The 18,553-nt window shown below is 33.1% G+C and overlaps 2 protein-coding genes across 2 annotated transcripts; one reads left to right on the top strand and one right to left on the bottom strand.

The window, feature by feature from the left end:
- Positions 1-1,346: 1,346 nt before the first annotated feature.
- LOC111001571 lies at positions 1,347-4,766 on the bottom strand. The gene is made up of 4 exons (XM_022271503.2): positions 4,590-4,766; positions 4,135-4,262; positions 3,086-3,808; positions 1,347-2,019 (listed from the first exon to the last, which is right to left on the bottom strand). Exons 2-4 carry the CDS (start codon positions 4,239-4,241, stop codon positions 1,347-1,349), a joined length of 1,503 nt encoding a protein of 500 aa, XP_022127195.2. The 5' UTR covers positions 4,242-4,262; positions 4,590-4,766.
- A 404-nt stretch (positions 4,767-5,170) lies between these two features.
- Positions 5,171-18,088, top strand: LOC111001568 (conserved oligomeric Golgi complex subunit 7). Its single transcript, XM_045633599.1, has 17 exons — positions 5,171-5,289; positions 5,378-5,464; positions 5,819-5,899; positions 6,661-6,834; positions 7,435-7,581; positions 7,765-7,882; positions 8,941-9,110; positions 9,490-9,591; positions 10,413-10,539; positions 11,257-11,390; positions 12,024-12,158; positions 12,953-13,139; positions 14,591-14,755; positions 15,440-15,534; positions 16,929-17,012; positions 17,372-17,465; positions 17,937-18,088. The coding sequence occupies exons 1-17, from the start codon at positions 5,287-5,289 to the stop codon at positions 18,032-18,034; spliced, it is 2,001 nt and encodes a 666-aa protein (XP_045489555.1). The 5' UTR covers positions 5,171-5,286; the 3' UTR covers positions 18,035-18,088.
- Positions 18,089-18,553: the final 465 nt, after the last annotated feature.

The following is an 18,553-nucleotide window of genomic DNA, read 5'->3' as shown; positions in this document are numbered from 1 at the left end:
GGGATAGACCTTTGAATGAAAATGACAGTTCAACTGTGCCAATATCCTATCTTAAGTTTTTTTTAATGTCGCCTAAAATGATTGTCTTCGTAGGGTTTGGTTATTGGGATGCAGATAGGACATAGACCGACTGTCACGGTCTGACAATCCACAATCTCGGATTGTTTTCTATCTGAGATTGCGGATACATTATTGGGTTTCGGCGTAAAAAATTAGTCATCATAGGTGTAGGTAATCACAGTAATTAAACATGTTGCTGAAATCCGAGCTGACTAAATTTTGTAATAAGCTAATTATTATATTTCTCATTTAAAGTATATATGTAATAGTAATACAAGTTATTGAGTACAAGACAGCGTTTTCCTGTGTTTTTATTTTAATGTACAATGTTATTGTAAAGCCTATTAGTTTTTAAAAATAAAATAAAAATTTTACCTATATAAATTAAATTTTTTGTCTGACGAGTTTTTCAAAAATAATTATTTTTACCCATTTATTAATAAACTAAGTTGTCTAGTGGCTTGCATGTTTGACTACACAGCAGTAGGTATCTGGTTCGATTCCAGGGAAGGGCCAAATATACAGAAATTAAGAAAATATCAAAAGCAGCTTTTAAATTTAAATTTTATTGTAAGTCGCCAGCTCTATATAATGAAAAATTATTCTAAATATTCAGTATCTTAGTGCAATTGTTTGTATTACAAGCTATACAAAATTTAAGTAGGTATTTTTAAATAGGTAATACTAAATAAATAAAAAATTAAATCAGTGGCGCTACAAGCTCTTTAAGTCTTGGCTTCAGATTTCTGAATCTGTTTCATGATAATTTTTTAAATCTAATAGGCAAGTAGGTGATCAGCCTCCAGTGCCTGACACACGTTGTCGACTTTTTGGGTCTAAGACATGTCGGTTTCCTCACGATGTTTTCCTTCACCGTTCGAGCAAATATTAAATGCGCACATGGAAAGAAAGTCCATTGGTGCACAGCCCGGGATCGAACCTACGACCTCAGGTATGAGAGTCGCACGCTGAAGCCACTAGGCCAAAACTGCTCATTTTAAATAATATTGTCTACTTAACATTAACTTAATTTACATTAACTGTCAAACTTATGTTTGACAGTTACAGCCGAGAGTCATATGACAGATAAATAAGTTATTTAATTCTACTGGTAGATACGAAATTTTACTGACGGCTTAGGTAGTAGTAGTATTTTAATAACTATTCTTAAAAAAATGAAAAACTTGTATATTGTAATAAAAACTAAGCAAATTGGACCCGATGTCATTTCCAATTTCTTTTTTGACATTTTTGATAGAAATAATTTGTATGAACGATTTTTGAGGTTAGCCCTTGGAGGGTTTTGAGGTTATTTTTAGGATTTTTTTAAATAAATAAAACCAAACATAAAACCGACTCAATTTATTAATCATCTTCAATCGCATCTGAATATTTCTCAACCGATCTTCATTTGTCTTCTTCCTTCTCTTCTTCACTTCTTCCTCGAACTTAAACCGACTCACATACACCGGATGCCATTTCTCCACAAAATTTATCTCTGAAAACTTATCATGACAATTGCTGCATTTTAACTGACAACCTGCCTTCCTACATGTGCTGACTTTAATATGCTCAATATTAGAATTTGTCATCTTCTTAAAACACTTGGCACATAATTCAACGATATCCGTGTTGGAACCACTTATGTGATATATAGTTTTCATAGCAATGTTGCCATGAAATTTATTCATATTACTCAAAGTGATTCTCTCCGGACAACTCTCCCAACTAAACAAACTGTGATGATAATTGTATAAATGTTTCTTGTAACTATAGTACTTAAAATTACATATTGTACATGCATTTAGTTTAGAATTCTTCAGAATGACATTGCTATGTACTTCTTTTAAATGCTTTTTTAAATTGCCACAGCTAAAATATTTGTCGCACATGAGGCAAAGACTCGGTTGGATGTTTGCTATTTCTAAATGTGACATTTGATGAAGTGTCAGTGCATATCTGTAAAAAAAATCAAAAAAAAAATCGCATAAATATTTCCTCTTCTTTTTTATTTACTCAAGTGCTTTACGCAAATTGGGTCACAAATCTTAGGAAAAAAATTGTATTAGCTTCTTTATTTAAAGTACTCGATGCATTTTCAAATGTAAAAAAAAAAATATTACTATTTAGTAATAATATACAGAGAATTTCATTTTAAAGTACACATTTTTAAATAAGGGACACAAATAGAATAAAAAACATTTGTTTTCTGCTCTGAAGATATCAATTAAATTTATTTTCTGTGTAATTCATTTTTCTATATACTCTTGGAACTGACATCATACTTTTAATTATACATGTTAACTTAGAATTAAGCAAAGTTCTTATTAATGTTAAAAATTTGAATTACTATAGAGTTAAATTTGTTTAAAACTAACTTAAATTCGTAAAAATTGAAAACAAATGGTGGTACAACCAGAATTATCTAAGGATATCGGAATCCTTCATCATTATGTACTAGAATTACAAGTATACACAGATAGCTGACCGACCTTAGAGACAGAAACACTAGAGGGCAGACATTCAACTTTAAATTTAATGAATGAATAAAATAATTTATAAAGTAACTAGCAGATCCGACAGACGTTGTCCTGTCTACACGTCTTTAATTTCAAAATTTCAATTTTTAATAAGCCATTTTGATGAAAATTATTATTCAAATGTTATGACAATATCTAACGATCCAGCACATGGTCACACACGATATAACACAATGATAACAAAACTTTTTTTAAATTTCGGACAGACTAAGATTAAAATTCGAATATTATTTAAAATTTGACACTGCGATGGTAGCGCCGTCTGTCGGATTCAATGTAAAACATTCCAAAATCAACAACAACTAATAAATTGAAAATTAATTAAAAAAACATTGTCCAGCGGACAAAATTGTGAATCTAAACCATTCCCAGATCCCCTTGAACACACACAAAAAATTTCGTCTAAATCGGTCCAGTTGTTTAGGAGGAGTTCAGTCACATACACACGCACACAAGAAATATATATATTAAGATTGAAAACATACCTGTTAGGAAACATATTGACATTTTGACAGTACTTGCATTTATAATTGCATGATTGAGTTAGCTCATTATAATTTATACTTAAACATCTTTCGCTATCTGTATTCAACTGTAACATTCCATCATTATTTCCACTTGCGCTTCTACAGTTACTTATTGACTCTGTATTTGTTAATTGTGATTTAGTTAATTTACTATCGATATTTGGCGATATTTTAACATTGTAATACACATCTGGCAATATATATTCCTCATTCTCAATATCTTTCCTAGTATCATACAAATTAAACCCTATCACCCTCTTATCGATTGCCACTTTCCATGTATTACATAAACTTTCAGTTTTCACATTAATATAAGAATCTATTTGGCTCTTTGAGCCCTTAATTGTAGATGTTTCTTCCTTCGTAATTTTTTTTTCAACAGGTGATTTTTCTAAATGTTTATAACAGTTTAAAATGTCCCCTTTACCCTCTGTATTATCTTCATCATCCGAAATGTTTATGATTTCTAATTTTTTATTTGATATACTTGTACTTGGAGAATTAAATATATTTTTGTTAACAGTTTGTTGCAATGCTGAGACATGATTATGTTTCTCTAAAAGGTGTTTGACTAGATCATTAACTGTTTGGAAATGGTAAAGGCAATCTTTGCATTGGTGAAGTTCCTGCTTCAACAAAGGTATAACAATGTGATGTGCATTGTGAATTATATGTGAATATCTGAAAAATAGAAACAAATAAATAAATATGAGGTTAAAGAAACTATTAAAAAACTATCCTTGCTATTAAATGCCAACTAATACACCTAATTGTAAACAGTGAGACTGGTGTAAGAAAGAAGAGAATAGGTTAGATTATATGCTACATATACATAATATAGATCTTATGCTCAATTTATTAGAGTATCTGTATTGTTATAGGACTACATACATTTAGTAACTAAAGCATCTAGATATCTGAGATTATAATCAGCTATATAATTTTAGATGTCAAAAAGTCCTAGAATAATAATATGCACTTTAGAAATAGGATTAAAAATCTCATACCTGCTATCAAATGTTTTGTCACAGAAATCACATAGTATTTTTTCTTTACAATTTTTCAGTAGCATACAATATGAGTTCTCATCAAATTTTCCTTTATTATGTTTCATATCTAGTTTCTTAAATAAGTGCTGAAATTCAAGAAATATTTATTAGTTCCTAATTATTAGATACTTGGCAATCTGAATCATCCTAAACCATCATAAAACTGAAACAATTTGCTTATATGCAACTTCCAAAGTGGGTAAATGAGACTGAAATCTTCAATATATTAGGAAATAATGGTAGAAGTCCATATAAAGCTTGAGAATCCTATATACAGACAGATTTAAATAAAATTCACAAGATTAAGGCTAACGTAGCCTAGACAAAAGCATACCAAGTAATATTAATTATAAGACCTAATTAGGCAGCATATGTTTTATATACGGTTTATTGTTCCAATTAAATCAATATACCTTTATTGTAAGCACGATGTACGTCGCATTACACGAATATACTTATTAAAATAGTTAACAAAGAAATTAGCAATAATCGTTAGTATTATAACATAAAAACGAATAAATATATTTGATAACAATCATATTATTATAAATTAAATAACTTCGGATAAATCGGATTTCGGACTAAGACAAAGTGAAAACTGAAAAACAATTCAAAATTGTCAATTATGAATTGTCATTACAATTTACTGAATACAGACTAAAAAGTCTCTACAAATAATTCAGTTGTAGAACTGAAACTATGTATGTTTTCTAATGCGTAACAAAGAGATAAATTATAACATATTGTTTCTTTAATAACCACGTTTGTCAGTTTTGAAATAAAATGAAATTACCATTGAGTGATCACTATTTTTTACACATAGATTATTAATTCATAATGATTTTCAAATCTGTTGAAATTAAGCAAACACAATTCAAATTTTTAAATAGGTATGTAGCAAGTGTCATTTATCAGACAGCTGATTTGGTGTGTCAGTTCAGCTGCCTATTGTATAGTGTTATATATTGTTATTTAAAAAAAAAAATATATATATATATATATATATATACTTTATTATCTCATCGAGAAGTTGTAGTAAAATAAAATAATATTATATTGAGCGTTAATTATGAAGTAAAAAGTATTCTCAAACAATTTTTAAAGTGCAAAATGGTATGTATTGTAAATCCATATGTGAATATTAGTTTAGGTTTTCATACAGTAAACAAATCTTTATTATCACCTCTGCTTTCCTGAATAGGACTTGAAAACTTTCGCTGATAATGATTTTGACCCCAAGGACTGGATCAATCGGGCTTGGAGTATTAGTGGGAATCAAGAAAAGGAGGTGGGTATATTTGGTTATATTTTTAAATAAATTATTCTTTATTTTCTGACCAGTATTTTGTTATATATTATGTTAATATATTTTGCATATTGGGCATTTAAAATGTGATAGTTTTATATCTTCAATCTCATGTACTTCTATCTTGTTTTTTACAGACTTAGGTTTTTTAACAGGCCTAAAAATTAACCAATTTATTTGCCCAAACTAAATCAGTCAGTAAGAATCATGCTTCATAATTATATTTTCTAACTTTGATCTGGACTCTATGAATAAAAATAGGTACCTACTGAGTTTTTTAACTAGTTATATCAATTTTTTAACTGGCTTTTTACAATTATTTTACCATAATTTCAGATATTTGTAGCCAATACAGTAACAAGACTTCAACTGTATATGAAACAACTTAGTAACTCATTAGATGAAACAACAACTCAAGTAAGTTGGTAATTATAATCATTATTTGAATAGTACCTTGTTGCATTAATAAACATTATTTTGTAAGGGACAGTGTAGGCCTATTGGTTAGCAAATGAGTCTCAACCCAAGGGGCTTGTATTCAAATCATAGCTAAGAGGTTTTTATTATGTTTTATGCAAACGGGTGGGACCAATTTTGCTGTATATTTTTCTGTCAATTTTTTCTGTAATAGTGAATTTGCCAATCAAACCAGAACAGTAATTGTTAAAATGAATCAACACGACAAAAGGTTTAAGCATAGTTGTAAAGCTTTGGACAGTAGATTTATTTAATTAAAGAAAGCACATGCTACCAACATATAAATCACGCACAACGGACCTATTAAGAGTCTAATTGCGGAAACGGAGTCCCCACACCTACATATAAAAGTATAATGTTATGCTGGCAACTGTTGGATGTCCACGGTTTACTCTATACCTACTGTACACACTTAACAGATCAGATGCAACCCAACCAAATTATCAAAGGTCTATAGAAAACATTAAGCGGGACAAGTTGCTATGTTCTCTCTAAAGTACTAAAGCTGTAATATAATGTCTATATCTGGACAATTTCAACATAAAATAAATAATAAAAAATTATCTACCCACACATAAGATTAAATAGACATATGATCAATAGATATCTACCTCCATACCAACATTATTATAAGTTGTGAGTGTGAGCGGTACAATTTATAATAAAAACAAGAAAAGTTATATTTGTTTAAATATTTTCAGATACTTACGACTGTACCTCGAATCATTCAAGATGTTTCGTCATTACAACTAGATGGTGCGTTACTTCAACAGAAGTTAAGGAGCTTAGAACAACAGGTTCAGAGCGTGGAAGAAGAGACTGGGCATTCTATTGAGAGCTTACAGAAGATAGATTTATTAAAGAGCCGATTAGAGGTAGGAAAACGTTGATACTAATGCTTTGCTTTTGGAAAATTTACAACTTACATCTTAATCTTTCTGTCCATTTCCATCACAGCTTAACAATCACCTTAATGTTTCTAAGACATCACTATCTATTGGTCCTACGTTCATTAGTTTCCTGATTTTGAGTTTATTACATTCATAAATAGATAGATCCAGCCAGGCAAGAGGCCGGATGGGTTGTCGATGACCAACTTAGTTATGGGATGCTTCTTGCCTTGTGCACATATCTTAGCCCCGTCTCACTTGCCTTGGACAAGCAAAAAAGCAGGAGCGGCCCATAGCAGGCCGAAAACTATAAACGGCTTAAGTATAAGAGATTTCCTCTGACATTGACTCTTTGTCCTTTTTGTGGTTTAAAATTTTTCGTGGTCCTATTGTGTTTAGTGTTATTCTAACTATAGTAACTGTTTATATAACCTATACCTGTAAAGTTAATTTATATATACGGCTTTTAGTTGTTATGCACTGCAGAATTATATTCCCATTTCTAGTGGTAGTACTTTTTTAATGTGCCAATACCGAATATGCCCTGAATCCGAATCCCCGATAATCATAAACATCTGTCCACAGAATGCCGCATCAGCCCTCCGCGAGGCAGATAAATGGGCGGCATTGGCTTCCTCACTCGAAGACACCTTGGAAGCAGGGATACCAACACAACTGGACAAGCTGAAGGAGGTGGCTGAACTGGTGGTCGCTATGACTGATAGCTTAGAGGTATTTTCTGCTACTGCAAAGGGGCCAGACAGAGGTTAGATTAAGAATCCCTTTAGGTCGAAGGAAAAGCATTACCTTCCATCATCCTTATAGCTCTGTTTGATTCAAATCTATAGCGTATTATTTACGGTTTTATTTTTAATCTACGATATCTCCATAGATATTAATGATGTATTTTATCAGGTACTTAGTGATGCACCCGACTATGAGAAGAAGCGTACACAGTTGGAATTGTTATACAATAGGCTAGAGGCGGCCATTAGTCCCGCGTTCATTGAAGCACTCACTCAGATGGATGCAGGTGAGAACCCATTTTAGTGATTTTTCCTGAAAAATTCTAGGCGCAAGTAGCAGAAAAATTTGATTACCTCGATGATTTTTTGGTTTTACATATTTGTTTAATGTTATTTTGCAAGAATACACGGCTAATACAATATTGCTGGGTCGAGGGTAGACTTATAATAGAGAAATTGAGTTATTCGAAGAAAATTGAATGGTACTAAAATGGCTTTTTTGAATCTCTTTGTGTTTCTCTTTCTGTTTGTACTTATTTGACGGATTCAATCTGCTTAATCTGCCAAAATGTTGGCCAGAAATTTCCAGTGCTCCCTGTTTTGTGTCACTTTCCACCAATTGCAGGCTTTCATATTCGATTCACTTAAGAATTGAATGGTAGAAGTCATGTGGTTTGCAGTAAGTAGTGTGTTTTGTGATAAAAGCTTAGGTGTATAACTTTTTTATTTAAATACACTACGTTTAAGAGCCTCTATCACAGTGTTTTCCAATGACGGTGCCACGCCCTACAGGGGGGCAATTTAATTGTTAAGGGAGACTTGGGAGAAAGCTAACCAAATTGGAGCCTAATATGAAACCTCTGTGCAGCATCAAGCACAAGGATTTCACTAAATTAAAATAGTAAAACCTTAATGTAAATGTAATTTAAAGCAAAACAGAGAATGGCACATAAATGGTAAGGAAATTCTGTTCTATCGTCTTTTAAATATTTATGGACCTATTGTCTCTTCTCTATCTTTGTTTTTTCTGTTGAGGATATGTAGGTGTTCTATATGTGTGTTAGTATATAAGTTAGTGTTGCCTGGAAGATCTTAGCACTTAGCCTATTTTTATAGAACAGGCCAAACCGGCAGGAGGCTCACTCGATGTTAAGTGACACCTCCGCCCATGGACACTCTCCAGAGGGCTCGCGAATGCGTCGCCAGCCTTTTAAGTCTGTTTCTTGTGTGAAGATTTTTAATACTTAATTCTTAAATATACTACATATTCATTTTCTGGTGTTCACTGCAAACTCGACTTGACGTCAATCTGAGTATATATTATTATCAATTGTCGGATTAACAGATCGCACGAGTGCATATGTGTCAATATTCCGCGGTATGAATCGCTCGGTATCCGCGCATCGTTGTTGGCGACGCGCTGCGGCCGCTAGACATTCGTCCAATTGGCGGCGTCTTGACACGCACACTCTGGCGGCACTTACTAGACAACTCACCAGTGATGCTAATAGGCAGGTGAGAATTAAAAAAACACTATAATTCTGTATTCTGTATTATATTTCTGTATTAAAGTGAAACTTTTATTACATCGTCTCAAACTTTTTGGTCTGTATAGCGCAATTCGCGCGACGGTCGGCCGCGGAGTAGGGATAAGGTGAAAGGCGCTCGTTATAGCAGCCGAGGCCAATATGGCGGCGCACATAGTTCGCAGCAGCTGACCGTGTAGTGTATAGACTATTATTCATTTGTGCCAGTGCTCCACGCTATTTTAATATGTGTATATAATCTAAATAATTGTTAAGTATTATGTGTGACGTACTCTCTAACACACACTTGTCTCCAATATTCTGCATAGGCTATTTGTATTATGATTTTTATATTAAATTGGTTTTAGGTTGATTGGCTGACAACGGTACTAAAGTCGGAAACGCCTATAGCGGAATTGATAAGACTTTATACGGACCTGCTTTTATCTTTGGATCCGTCACCGACTAAGGTATTTAAATTAATAGATAATAAGGAAGGCTTTTATTAGGCTTTGTACTATGATTTAACTCTGCATATGCATAATTTTAATTGTAGCTCGGTTTATTTTTAATATTCAAATGGTCCTTCAAGCCGGATATGACCTATGGATATTATTAAAAGCCCTTTCAGGAAATTCATTATTTCAGATACCGATAAGATTAAAATATTTTTGTAAAGTTTAAAACTAAGACATGTTTATATAACAAGAGGCTATGCTCATCTGGTTTTATGTGATCCGCCACCTATGGTCCTATAAAGTGCGTTGCTGACGTTTCATAAATAAATTCTATAAGTTATGAAAATGCTTACGGTCGGTCATTTACCTAAGGTCATTGAACTGAGGTCATCGAACTTAGGTTATTGAACTAAGGTCATTGTATTTACGTGCGCATTAGTGTGTAAGCTGGTCCATAATAAGTCGATCTTTTGATTGTAGATAGTATGGTCGCTTGATGGCTAACACATCGATACGTGACGTCATAAGTGTCTGTCACAAGGCTGATCTGTTTCTTTAAATAGGTTACAATAAATGACATGGACTAACAAATAGCAGATAGATTGTAATCTAAAGATTAAAAATGAAATTTAAAGCAATCCCTTCAATTGAGATTTTGGTTGTTTGTTTTCTATATTAATACACGTTTCTTACAATTGTATATTCACACAATACACATTTCAGACATTTGTGACTACAACTCTAATAAGACAAGTGTCTACGTAGACATTTTGGTGATGTGCTATTTAATGTAATTTTAGATGTAAGTAAAAACTAATCAATAATTATTTTAGATTGTGACGGCGAATTTTAAATTATGCCAATCTACTGATGAAGGGATGACGATGTTGATCGATTTGAAAGCAGATATAAATGAATTTATTGATTGTATTATTAGACTCATAGGTGTTGGTAATAAAGGTATGTACTAATAAGGTTATAAGAGTCATCTTAAATTAAGATAAAGACGAACAACATAATAAATCCATTTATTAGTTTACCTAAATTTACTTTACATAAATGCAACAACGATAAAGTTAGTTTATACCATTTAGTTTACATTGTAATTCTGCCAAATAGTCATAGAAGTTAGCGACAGTTTACAAAAAAATAAAGAGTACCACTCTTTATCTGTTTGTAATATAGTAGATCTATATCAATCTTATATATAAAATTCTTGTGTCACGGGGTTAGTAACCGAACTCCTCCGAAACGGCTCGACCGATTCTCATGAAATATTGTGTGCGTATTGGGTAGGTCTGAGAATCGAACAACATCTATTTTTCATCCCCCTAAATGTTAAGGGTGGTCCCCTAAATTTTTTTATTTATTTTTTAGACAAAATTTTTCGTTTTTATGTTTTTACGATACACCATACAAAAATACATGCAACCCTAAATTTTCACCCCTCTACAATCATCTCTTATGTTTTTTTTTTGTTAATTATAAACTTTAATTTTTTGGCACAAAAACATGGCAAAACAACGTTTGCCGGGTCAGCTAGTATCTATATAATAATAGATCCCTGTTTCGCCAAGGTCGTATTATTTCTGCAGGAGATACATAAAAAAAAGCAAAAAGTAAAAAGTGCACATGAATCATGATATAGATATTCCTAATATAAGAATATGTTTTCAGAGAAATTATCAAAAGCTACACTAAGAGAATTGGGCAAAATTGTTTACGCCCCGTTGAAAGAAATGATGCCGAATTATCAACAGCTTCAGACCCAGATATTTCTCGCTTATTTAGATGATCCGCGGTTAAATGAGGTATGAAATTTTTATCTACCCTCATAATTTATACTTATAATTTGTTTGGTTTAATTTTCTGAACTATTGATTCAAATTTCGTGTGATAAATAGTTATAGGGTGAAAAATGTTTGATCTACCCGCATAATTTATACTTATAATTTGTGTGTTTAAATTTCCTGAACTATTGATTCAAAGTTCGTCTTGGATAAATTCTAAAACATAAAAAAAATATAATTTAAAATTAGGGTACCCACATATTTATTCAAATTTTATAACACAGAAGAGTTTGTTAACTCTTCATGATATAATTTTTTTAAGTTAATTGTCAGAGTGACACGTGAATCATGTGGAATCAAATCATATTTTCTATGATATTATAGAAATATCTATTAAAACTTGTATTCTAATATATCGTCTTGAAACCTATCACAATGAGTCGGACAGCAGAGTTGGCCTGGTGCCTTCAGAAATCTCATCCCTGAGATCGCCCAAACGGTGAAGAAACCGGCATGCTTTGTACCCAAAAAGTCTACGGCGTGTGTCAGTCACACGAGGCTGATCACCTGCTTGCCTATTTGATTGACAAACGGCGCCACTGATCATCGGAATGACTACAAATAAAAATGACAATTTGTGTTAATTATTTTCAGAAGGATCTTCTAGAAAACTCTAGAGCGATACAGTCGATAGCAGAAGAGAGTGACAACTGGTTGAGTTCAGCTTATAGCAGAGGGAAGAAGATTGCAGGAGATGCTATATATATCTATTTTAGTTCGGCCTTGGAGGTAATTTTTTTGGATAGAATTTCATGAAAATGTAAAAAAAAAAATTTAAATTTCACACATGAAAAGTACTTTTTTTTTAACGTAAAGTGATACCTGTATATCTTATGTTCCATAATAACCTTTTTTTATTAACTATTTGTCAGAATTTCTTTGTAAATAAATTATTACTAAGGTAAAAGCCCCAATAGATGATCAAGTACCAGTCTATGATCACTCCACTCATTTATTTGTATATCTATATGTCGCAGCTAACTAGCTTAGTTAGCCGTTCAATTAAGAGGCCAGCCTTTTAACTAAACGGCCCCGTTTAACTAGCGGCCTCAAAGATATTCAGCCGTGTTTGTTACATTTAATAAACTGACTAATGCTTAGGCCATTGCGATAGTCATAATTTAGGAATAAAAAAGATGTAACATATTATGTCATACAAAATATTTTTATTAAATTAAATTACTTGAGTCAAATTCATATTATTATTGTCACTACACTCTTCCATTGTACTTGTTGTTTTTCATTAAACCTTGGAAAACACCACCAAAGTTGTGTTTTTCCGACGCCATATTGGCAGTTTGATGACTTTAGTTGAGAGTGGCAGAAACTGGAATTAAATTTTAATTAACAAGCTAGGCAAGTAATTAAACGTCATCGATCCAAGACATTTGCCTAGTTGTTTAATCAACTGGCTGAACATCTTTCAGGCCGTTAGTTAAACGGCTAGGCTGTTAATTAAACAGCAAATTAATATAAATAAAACAAAAAGTTCTACTTCATAAAGGACTCTGGAATTGTTGCAGACATTTATGACCGCAATTCTCCGTTCAATAAGCAGTCACATGCGCCTTATTGAGAGCACATTCCTCTCATCAGCATCAAAAGGTCATCATGAAGGTGTCCTTAGCGTGACATTCCCCGCGTCCTTGACCCTGGAGACAGCCGCTGGTCTTCTCATTGATGTGATGGTGAAATGGCAGACTGCACCAGGTATTTAAAATGCCCAAATCTTTTTCAGCGTGCGACTCTCATCAGAGGTCGTAGGTTCGATCCCCGGCTGTGCACCAATGGACTTTTCTATTCGCATTCGAAGTCGAGAAGTCGTGTCAGGCAGATTGACAAATCAAGAAACTGATATCCTAAAAACTAGCGACCCGCCCCGGCTTCGCACGGGTGCAATGCTACTAAATACACTAAATAAAATCTGTGAACGTTGTATATAAAAATGTGGGTTATCCATAAGAGATATACATATACCATCAAGGACTTTTCTGGAGACCTTTTCAATGTGTACAATACTTAATACATTATTTTGATAAAACTCGTAGGTTTCGGCCTGCGTTTGCAATGTAAGCGGAAAAAATGTAATTATTTACGACATCACATTAGAAACCTCTAAAATAAGAGTACTTCTTCACTATTTAATGGATGTTATTATACATATAAACCTTCCTCTTGAACCACACTATCTATTAAAAAAAACCGCATCAAAATCCGTTGCGTAGTTTCAAAGATTTAAGCATACAAAAGGACATAGGGACAGAGAAAGCGACTTTGTTTTATAATATTATGTAGTGATTAATCAGAGAATTTCTGTTACTCCAAAGAAACTAAATAAAAATATATTGATTTCATTGATTTTTTTTTGATTTGATATATTTTCATTGGATTGTCAACATAATTATATTGTTTCATATTAATATTGTAACTCAATTGTTTATTTCAAACTAAATCAGACTTACATTTTTTAAGTTTCGAGTTATATTTATTATATTTTTTGAACGTTGAGTGCAACGTTTTTTTCAAAGAAAAGGGTGAGAGCGATTGAGAGTGAGATCTCTTTCTCACTCTCAAGCGATCTCAATCGCGACTGCGAAAATACAGCGTGTATTTTTTTGGTTGATGTATTCGTTTAGTAGTTACATATTAGAACTTTAGATGGCAATTCTGTCGCATAACGTCTTCTGCAGTAAATGCAGATTTATTTATTTATATTATCATTAGCACATATACAGTGTTAACAGTGTAAATATAGATATACAAATACATGGAGTGATCATATACTGATACATTAACATATTGGGGCTTTTACCTTAGTAAAAAATAATTTACAAAGAAGTTTTACTTTTGACATGTGTACTTTGTACGCACGGACTTTTTTATTTTCTGGATTATTTAACTTTTTCCCTTGCTTGGCACATTTTCATGTATATTTCTATGCATAAACTTGTTTTAGAATTTTTTAATTTAATTAAATAAATTTTGATGATGTGTGTGTGTGTGTGACGGCCTGTGTGTGTGTTTTTTGTTCCTATTATCAAAATTTCTGCCGGACTGTATGAAGTACAGTGTTGCCAACATAAAGAGAAAATTTGAGAGCAAAATTTCGGAGCAGATTTTATTATATTCATTAAAGCCCAACTATTTTATAAATATTTCAGAAGAAACCCCCGATGAGAATCCCCTATTCGATCTTCCTGTCCTGTTAGGCCAGGAGTCCCGGGAAAGTAGGGCTTCGCCCTCTCTGGCGGAGCTCCGCAGAGTACGCGATCAGTTGAAGACCCTCGCTAGGACGATATTGAGGAATCCAGTTGATGTCCAATTAGGCAAGTATTACTAATGTAATTCCATCATCTGATATTGGAAAAGTATTTTCACCTTTTTTTCGTGTACTTATTAAGACCAGCTGCTAGTAAAGGTATTTCTAAACCGATATGGCAAACAATACACTCAAATCGACAAAACACTCCTGATGGCAACACACTCCAATCGGCAACACATCCAATCGGCAACACACTCTAGACGGCAACACACTAAAGATGGCAACATACTCCAATCGGCAACACACTCTAAACGGCAACACACTCCAATCGGCAACACACTCTAGATGGCAACACACTCCAATCGGCAACACACTCAACATCTTCGTGACATTCCGTAAAAAAATACCCTCGTGCGCCTTAAGAAATTTTACTTTAAAAAGGAAAGATATGTCATAGTAATAGAACACAGGCTGCATAACATTAATTTCAAATGACAATAATTTACGTGATTTAGAATTTACAAATAATTTTCACCTGTTTCAAGGTTTACCATGGCTTTCCCTATCATCACCAAGAAAAAAGTGATATAAGCCCATGGACACTCAATCATAGAAGGCTCGCGAGTGCATTGCCTTTTAAGACTTTTCTTGAAGGACCTTAAGTCGAATTGGTTCGGATATACTTCAGTGAGCAGCTGGTTCCACAAAGTGGTGGTACGCGGCAAAAACATTTATTTTTTTATTTCAGATAAAATTCCGAGCCTATCATTATGGTACAATAATGATGCGCTGTCAACTGATCTTCCAGACTTCGCGCTATCGCCACAGGAGTATATCACAGAGGTATGAAACCACAGACAAGTTTAGAAGGATCCCCAATAAAAATATCTTCTTCTGGGGGTCTAGTCAAGACGGCTTAACAGTAGTGTATGTAGAAAGTCGAAAACTAAATTTGTATGAAAATGATAGCTACTACAGTAGAACTCCAATTATCCGAACTCCGACTAACCGAATCGCCGATTATCCGAATAACAAAAAATTAAAAAAAAGACCGCAAAACAGCTTACATTGACGGAGATGTTTAAAAAAACAATGATTTTTATTTCTAAACTTGTACATAAGTACATTTTATTTATATTTAAAACATGTGAAAATTTCATGTTTCTTTCATTTAATTCAATAAAAAAAATAGTGCAATATCAAAACGTAGCTTTTATTCTCTCCAATGGCAACTTTTTAAAAAAAAATCCGATTATCCGAATATTTGCTTATCCGAATGGGTCCCGGTCCCCATTAATTCGGATAATTGGAGTTCTACTGTAGTATAGTACGGACGCGGAGCACGAAGAATTTCGTATAATGACCTTTGGGCCTACTGCCAGTGGTTAAAAACATTTTTTTTATAAGTACGAATATTAAAAACGGTAGGTTTGATTTTTATTTAGACTAAACGGCTTGATGGATTTATAAAAAGGAAAAGTTATGATTGCGACTAAGATTTGGTAAAAAAAACAGAAATACTCTTAAAAAAAACATTTAATTTTAGTCAGAGGCATCTATTTCTGATGAACTATCAGATGTTTCGCCAGATACGTTACTACTTATATACTATAACATATATACTACTTATAACAAAACAAACCAAAGTACATGTGCACCACCGCATGTCTTTATGGTTATGACTAAAAGGTTTACAATCTCTGAATACGGCGGTCACTGCATCTGTGTGAGCGCAACGGCAATATTATGTTTATGCGCGAGCGACAAAGACATAAGATGAGGGGTCATTGTACGAAATTCTTCGTGCTCCGCGTCCGTACTATAGCTATCATTTTCATACAAATTTAGTTTTCGAATTTCTACATACACTACTGTTAAGCCGTCTTGACTAGACCCCCTGTTTATGTGCGTAGTGTAATAAACAGATTGAATAATTATTCGCTCGGTGAAGGAAGACATCGTGAGGAAATCGGCTTGCCTTAGACCCAAAAAGTCGATGGTTGGTGTCAGGCACAGGAGACTGATCACCTACTTGCCTATTAGATTGGAAAATCATGAAACAGATAAGAAATCTTTAATAATACCTCAGTTTAATTTTAATTCAAGAAAAGTTGGTATCGCTATCGTATCGGCAAAAAGGCGTATCTAAATTGTTTATGGTTGGTTACCATGGTTACGATGAATAATTGCAATCACGGTAACTAAGCATATTAAAAGGTATTTTGTTTTTTTTTTAGATCGGTCAATATTTGATGACGTTACCTCAGCACTTGGAAATGCATTTATCGGAGAAACAGGCGCCGTGGCAATTTTTATCTGAGGTACTTTTTTTTCATATTATCTATAGTATTCTAGATTCTACCACAGATATTATATTTTATTTTATTCAATTCGGAAATTGTATTTATCGATCGAACTACGTTATCTATGGCAAGAAGCCAGAAACTTAAATTATTGAATATTTCCAATTTAAATAAAGAATTCAAATAACTAATGCGTTTCGCGCGTTTTTATTGTTTTTATTCCACTTTTGACAGCCAGTAACTTTTTTTTAATTTTAAGGCAATAGTGTTAACTTTATGCCAGTTTCAAATAAAAACATTTATGATATCCGCATTCTAAATTCGAATTTGCTCAAACGTCTCGTTACTATAAAATCTTTAGTACTACGTAATTGTAGGTTTGTACGTATACGTGCGAAGTGTACGCTGAGAAGATACTGAATATACGCAACATGGACCCGCTTGGTACCAAACGTTGTCTCACAGATATTGGTAAGTACCTTAGTATATAAAATTGGTTGAGAGATTTTTGTTACCCCAGTGTAACTACCAGAGCGAAAGAGACGGATGTTCGTCCAGTGTATCATAACTACGGGAGCGAGAAAGACTGACGTTACACCAGTGTATCTTACATACGAGAGCGAGAGAGACGGATGCTTGTCCAGTGTATCTTAACTACGGGAGCGAAAGAGACGGAGAACGACGCCAGCGCTGGAGCCAGACCCCTTATGGTCTGCGCTTCTATCCTACGTCTGAATTCGTTGCCCATAGAGATTGTTTGCTTTTTCGGAATTAGAAATGAGTTTAAGGTTTTTCTGTACAATTCACCCAATTTTTCTCTCCATAAAAATCATCCTTAGAAAAATACTTGAATTCGTCTAGCCATGGTCGAGTTATGAGCTTAGCTTAGCGACTCATTTTATTTATATACACAATAGTAATTTAATGTATTTTATGTTTCAGTGTATTTAACAAGTGTGGTTGAAGATTTAGGGACGAATGTAACTCCCGCCCTCAAGAATTTGGAGAAATCTTTGCGCAGTGCCACTACCAGCCATTAACTTGTAATTTGTTAACTTATTATTATATAAAATTAATAAATGCTTTTAATATAACTGTGTTTATTTCTATAAAATACTACTATATAGTTCGGAACGATCTAAGTTTCATCAGGTAAAGGTTTACCTCCAAACTACAGAACAGATTTTACCTATCAAATACCTATTCATCTCTGGACATGCGTAACATACTCCTACGTACGTGTCATGTACTTAAAGGCGGTATTTCTTTTCGAAGTCAGACATCCAACAGATTTAAGCTCAAGACAGGTTAAGAAGCAACCCTATTCTATTGTAACTGACACAATTATAAACTTATTTAACGACTAAAGATTGATTGAATAAAAAAGAATATTATTATTAGTCCTCTCATTATTAAGTTGAGTTATTCATAGCAAAAAACGTGGTAATTTTAATAAATTTAACTTTAAGAACGTATAAAAAGGCCTATTACATTTTATTCACCTAAGTTATTATGGAGTGGATAGATTTTTACTCTATGATTTAACACGTTGATTCCTT

The sequence above is a fragment of the Pieris rapae genome, chromosome 24, assembly GCF_905147795.1.
Source record: "Pieris rapae chromosome 24, ilPieRapa1.1, whole genome shotgun sequence".
In the NCBI taxonomy this organism is placed as follows: domain Eukaryota; kingdom Metazoa; phylum Arthropoda; class Insecta; order Lepidoptera; family Pieridae; genus Pieris; species Pieris rapae.
Note: the sequence above shows the minus strand (reverse complement) of the source record. Positions and strands in the feature narration are given on the sequence as shown.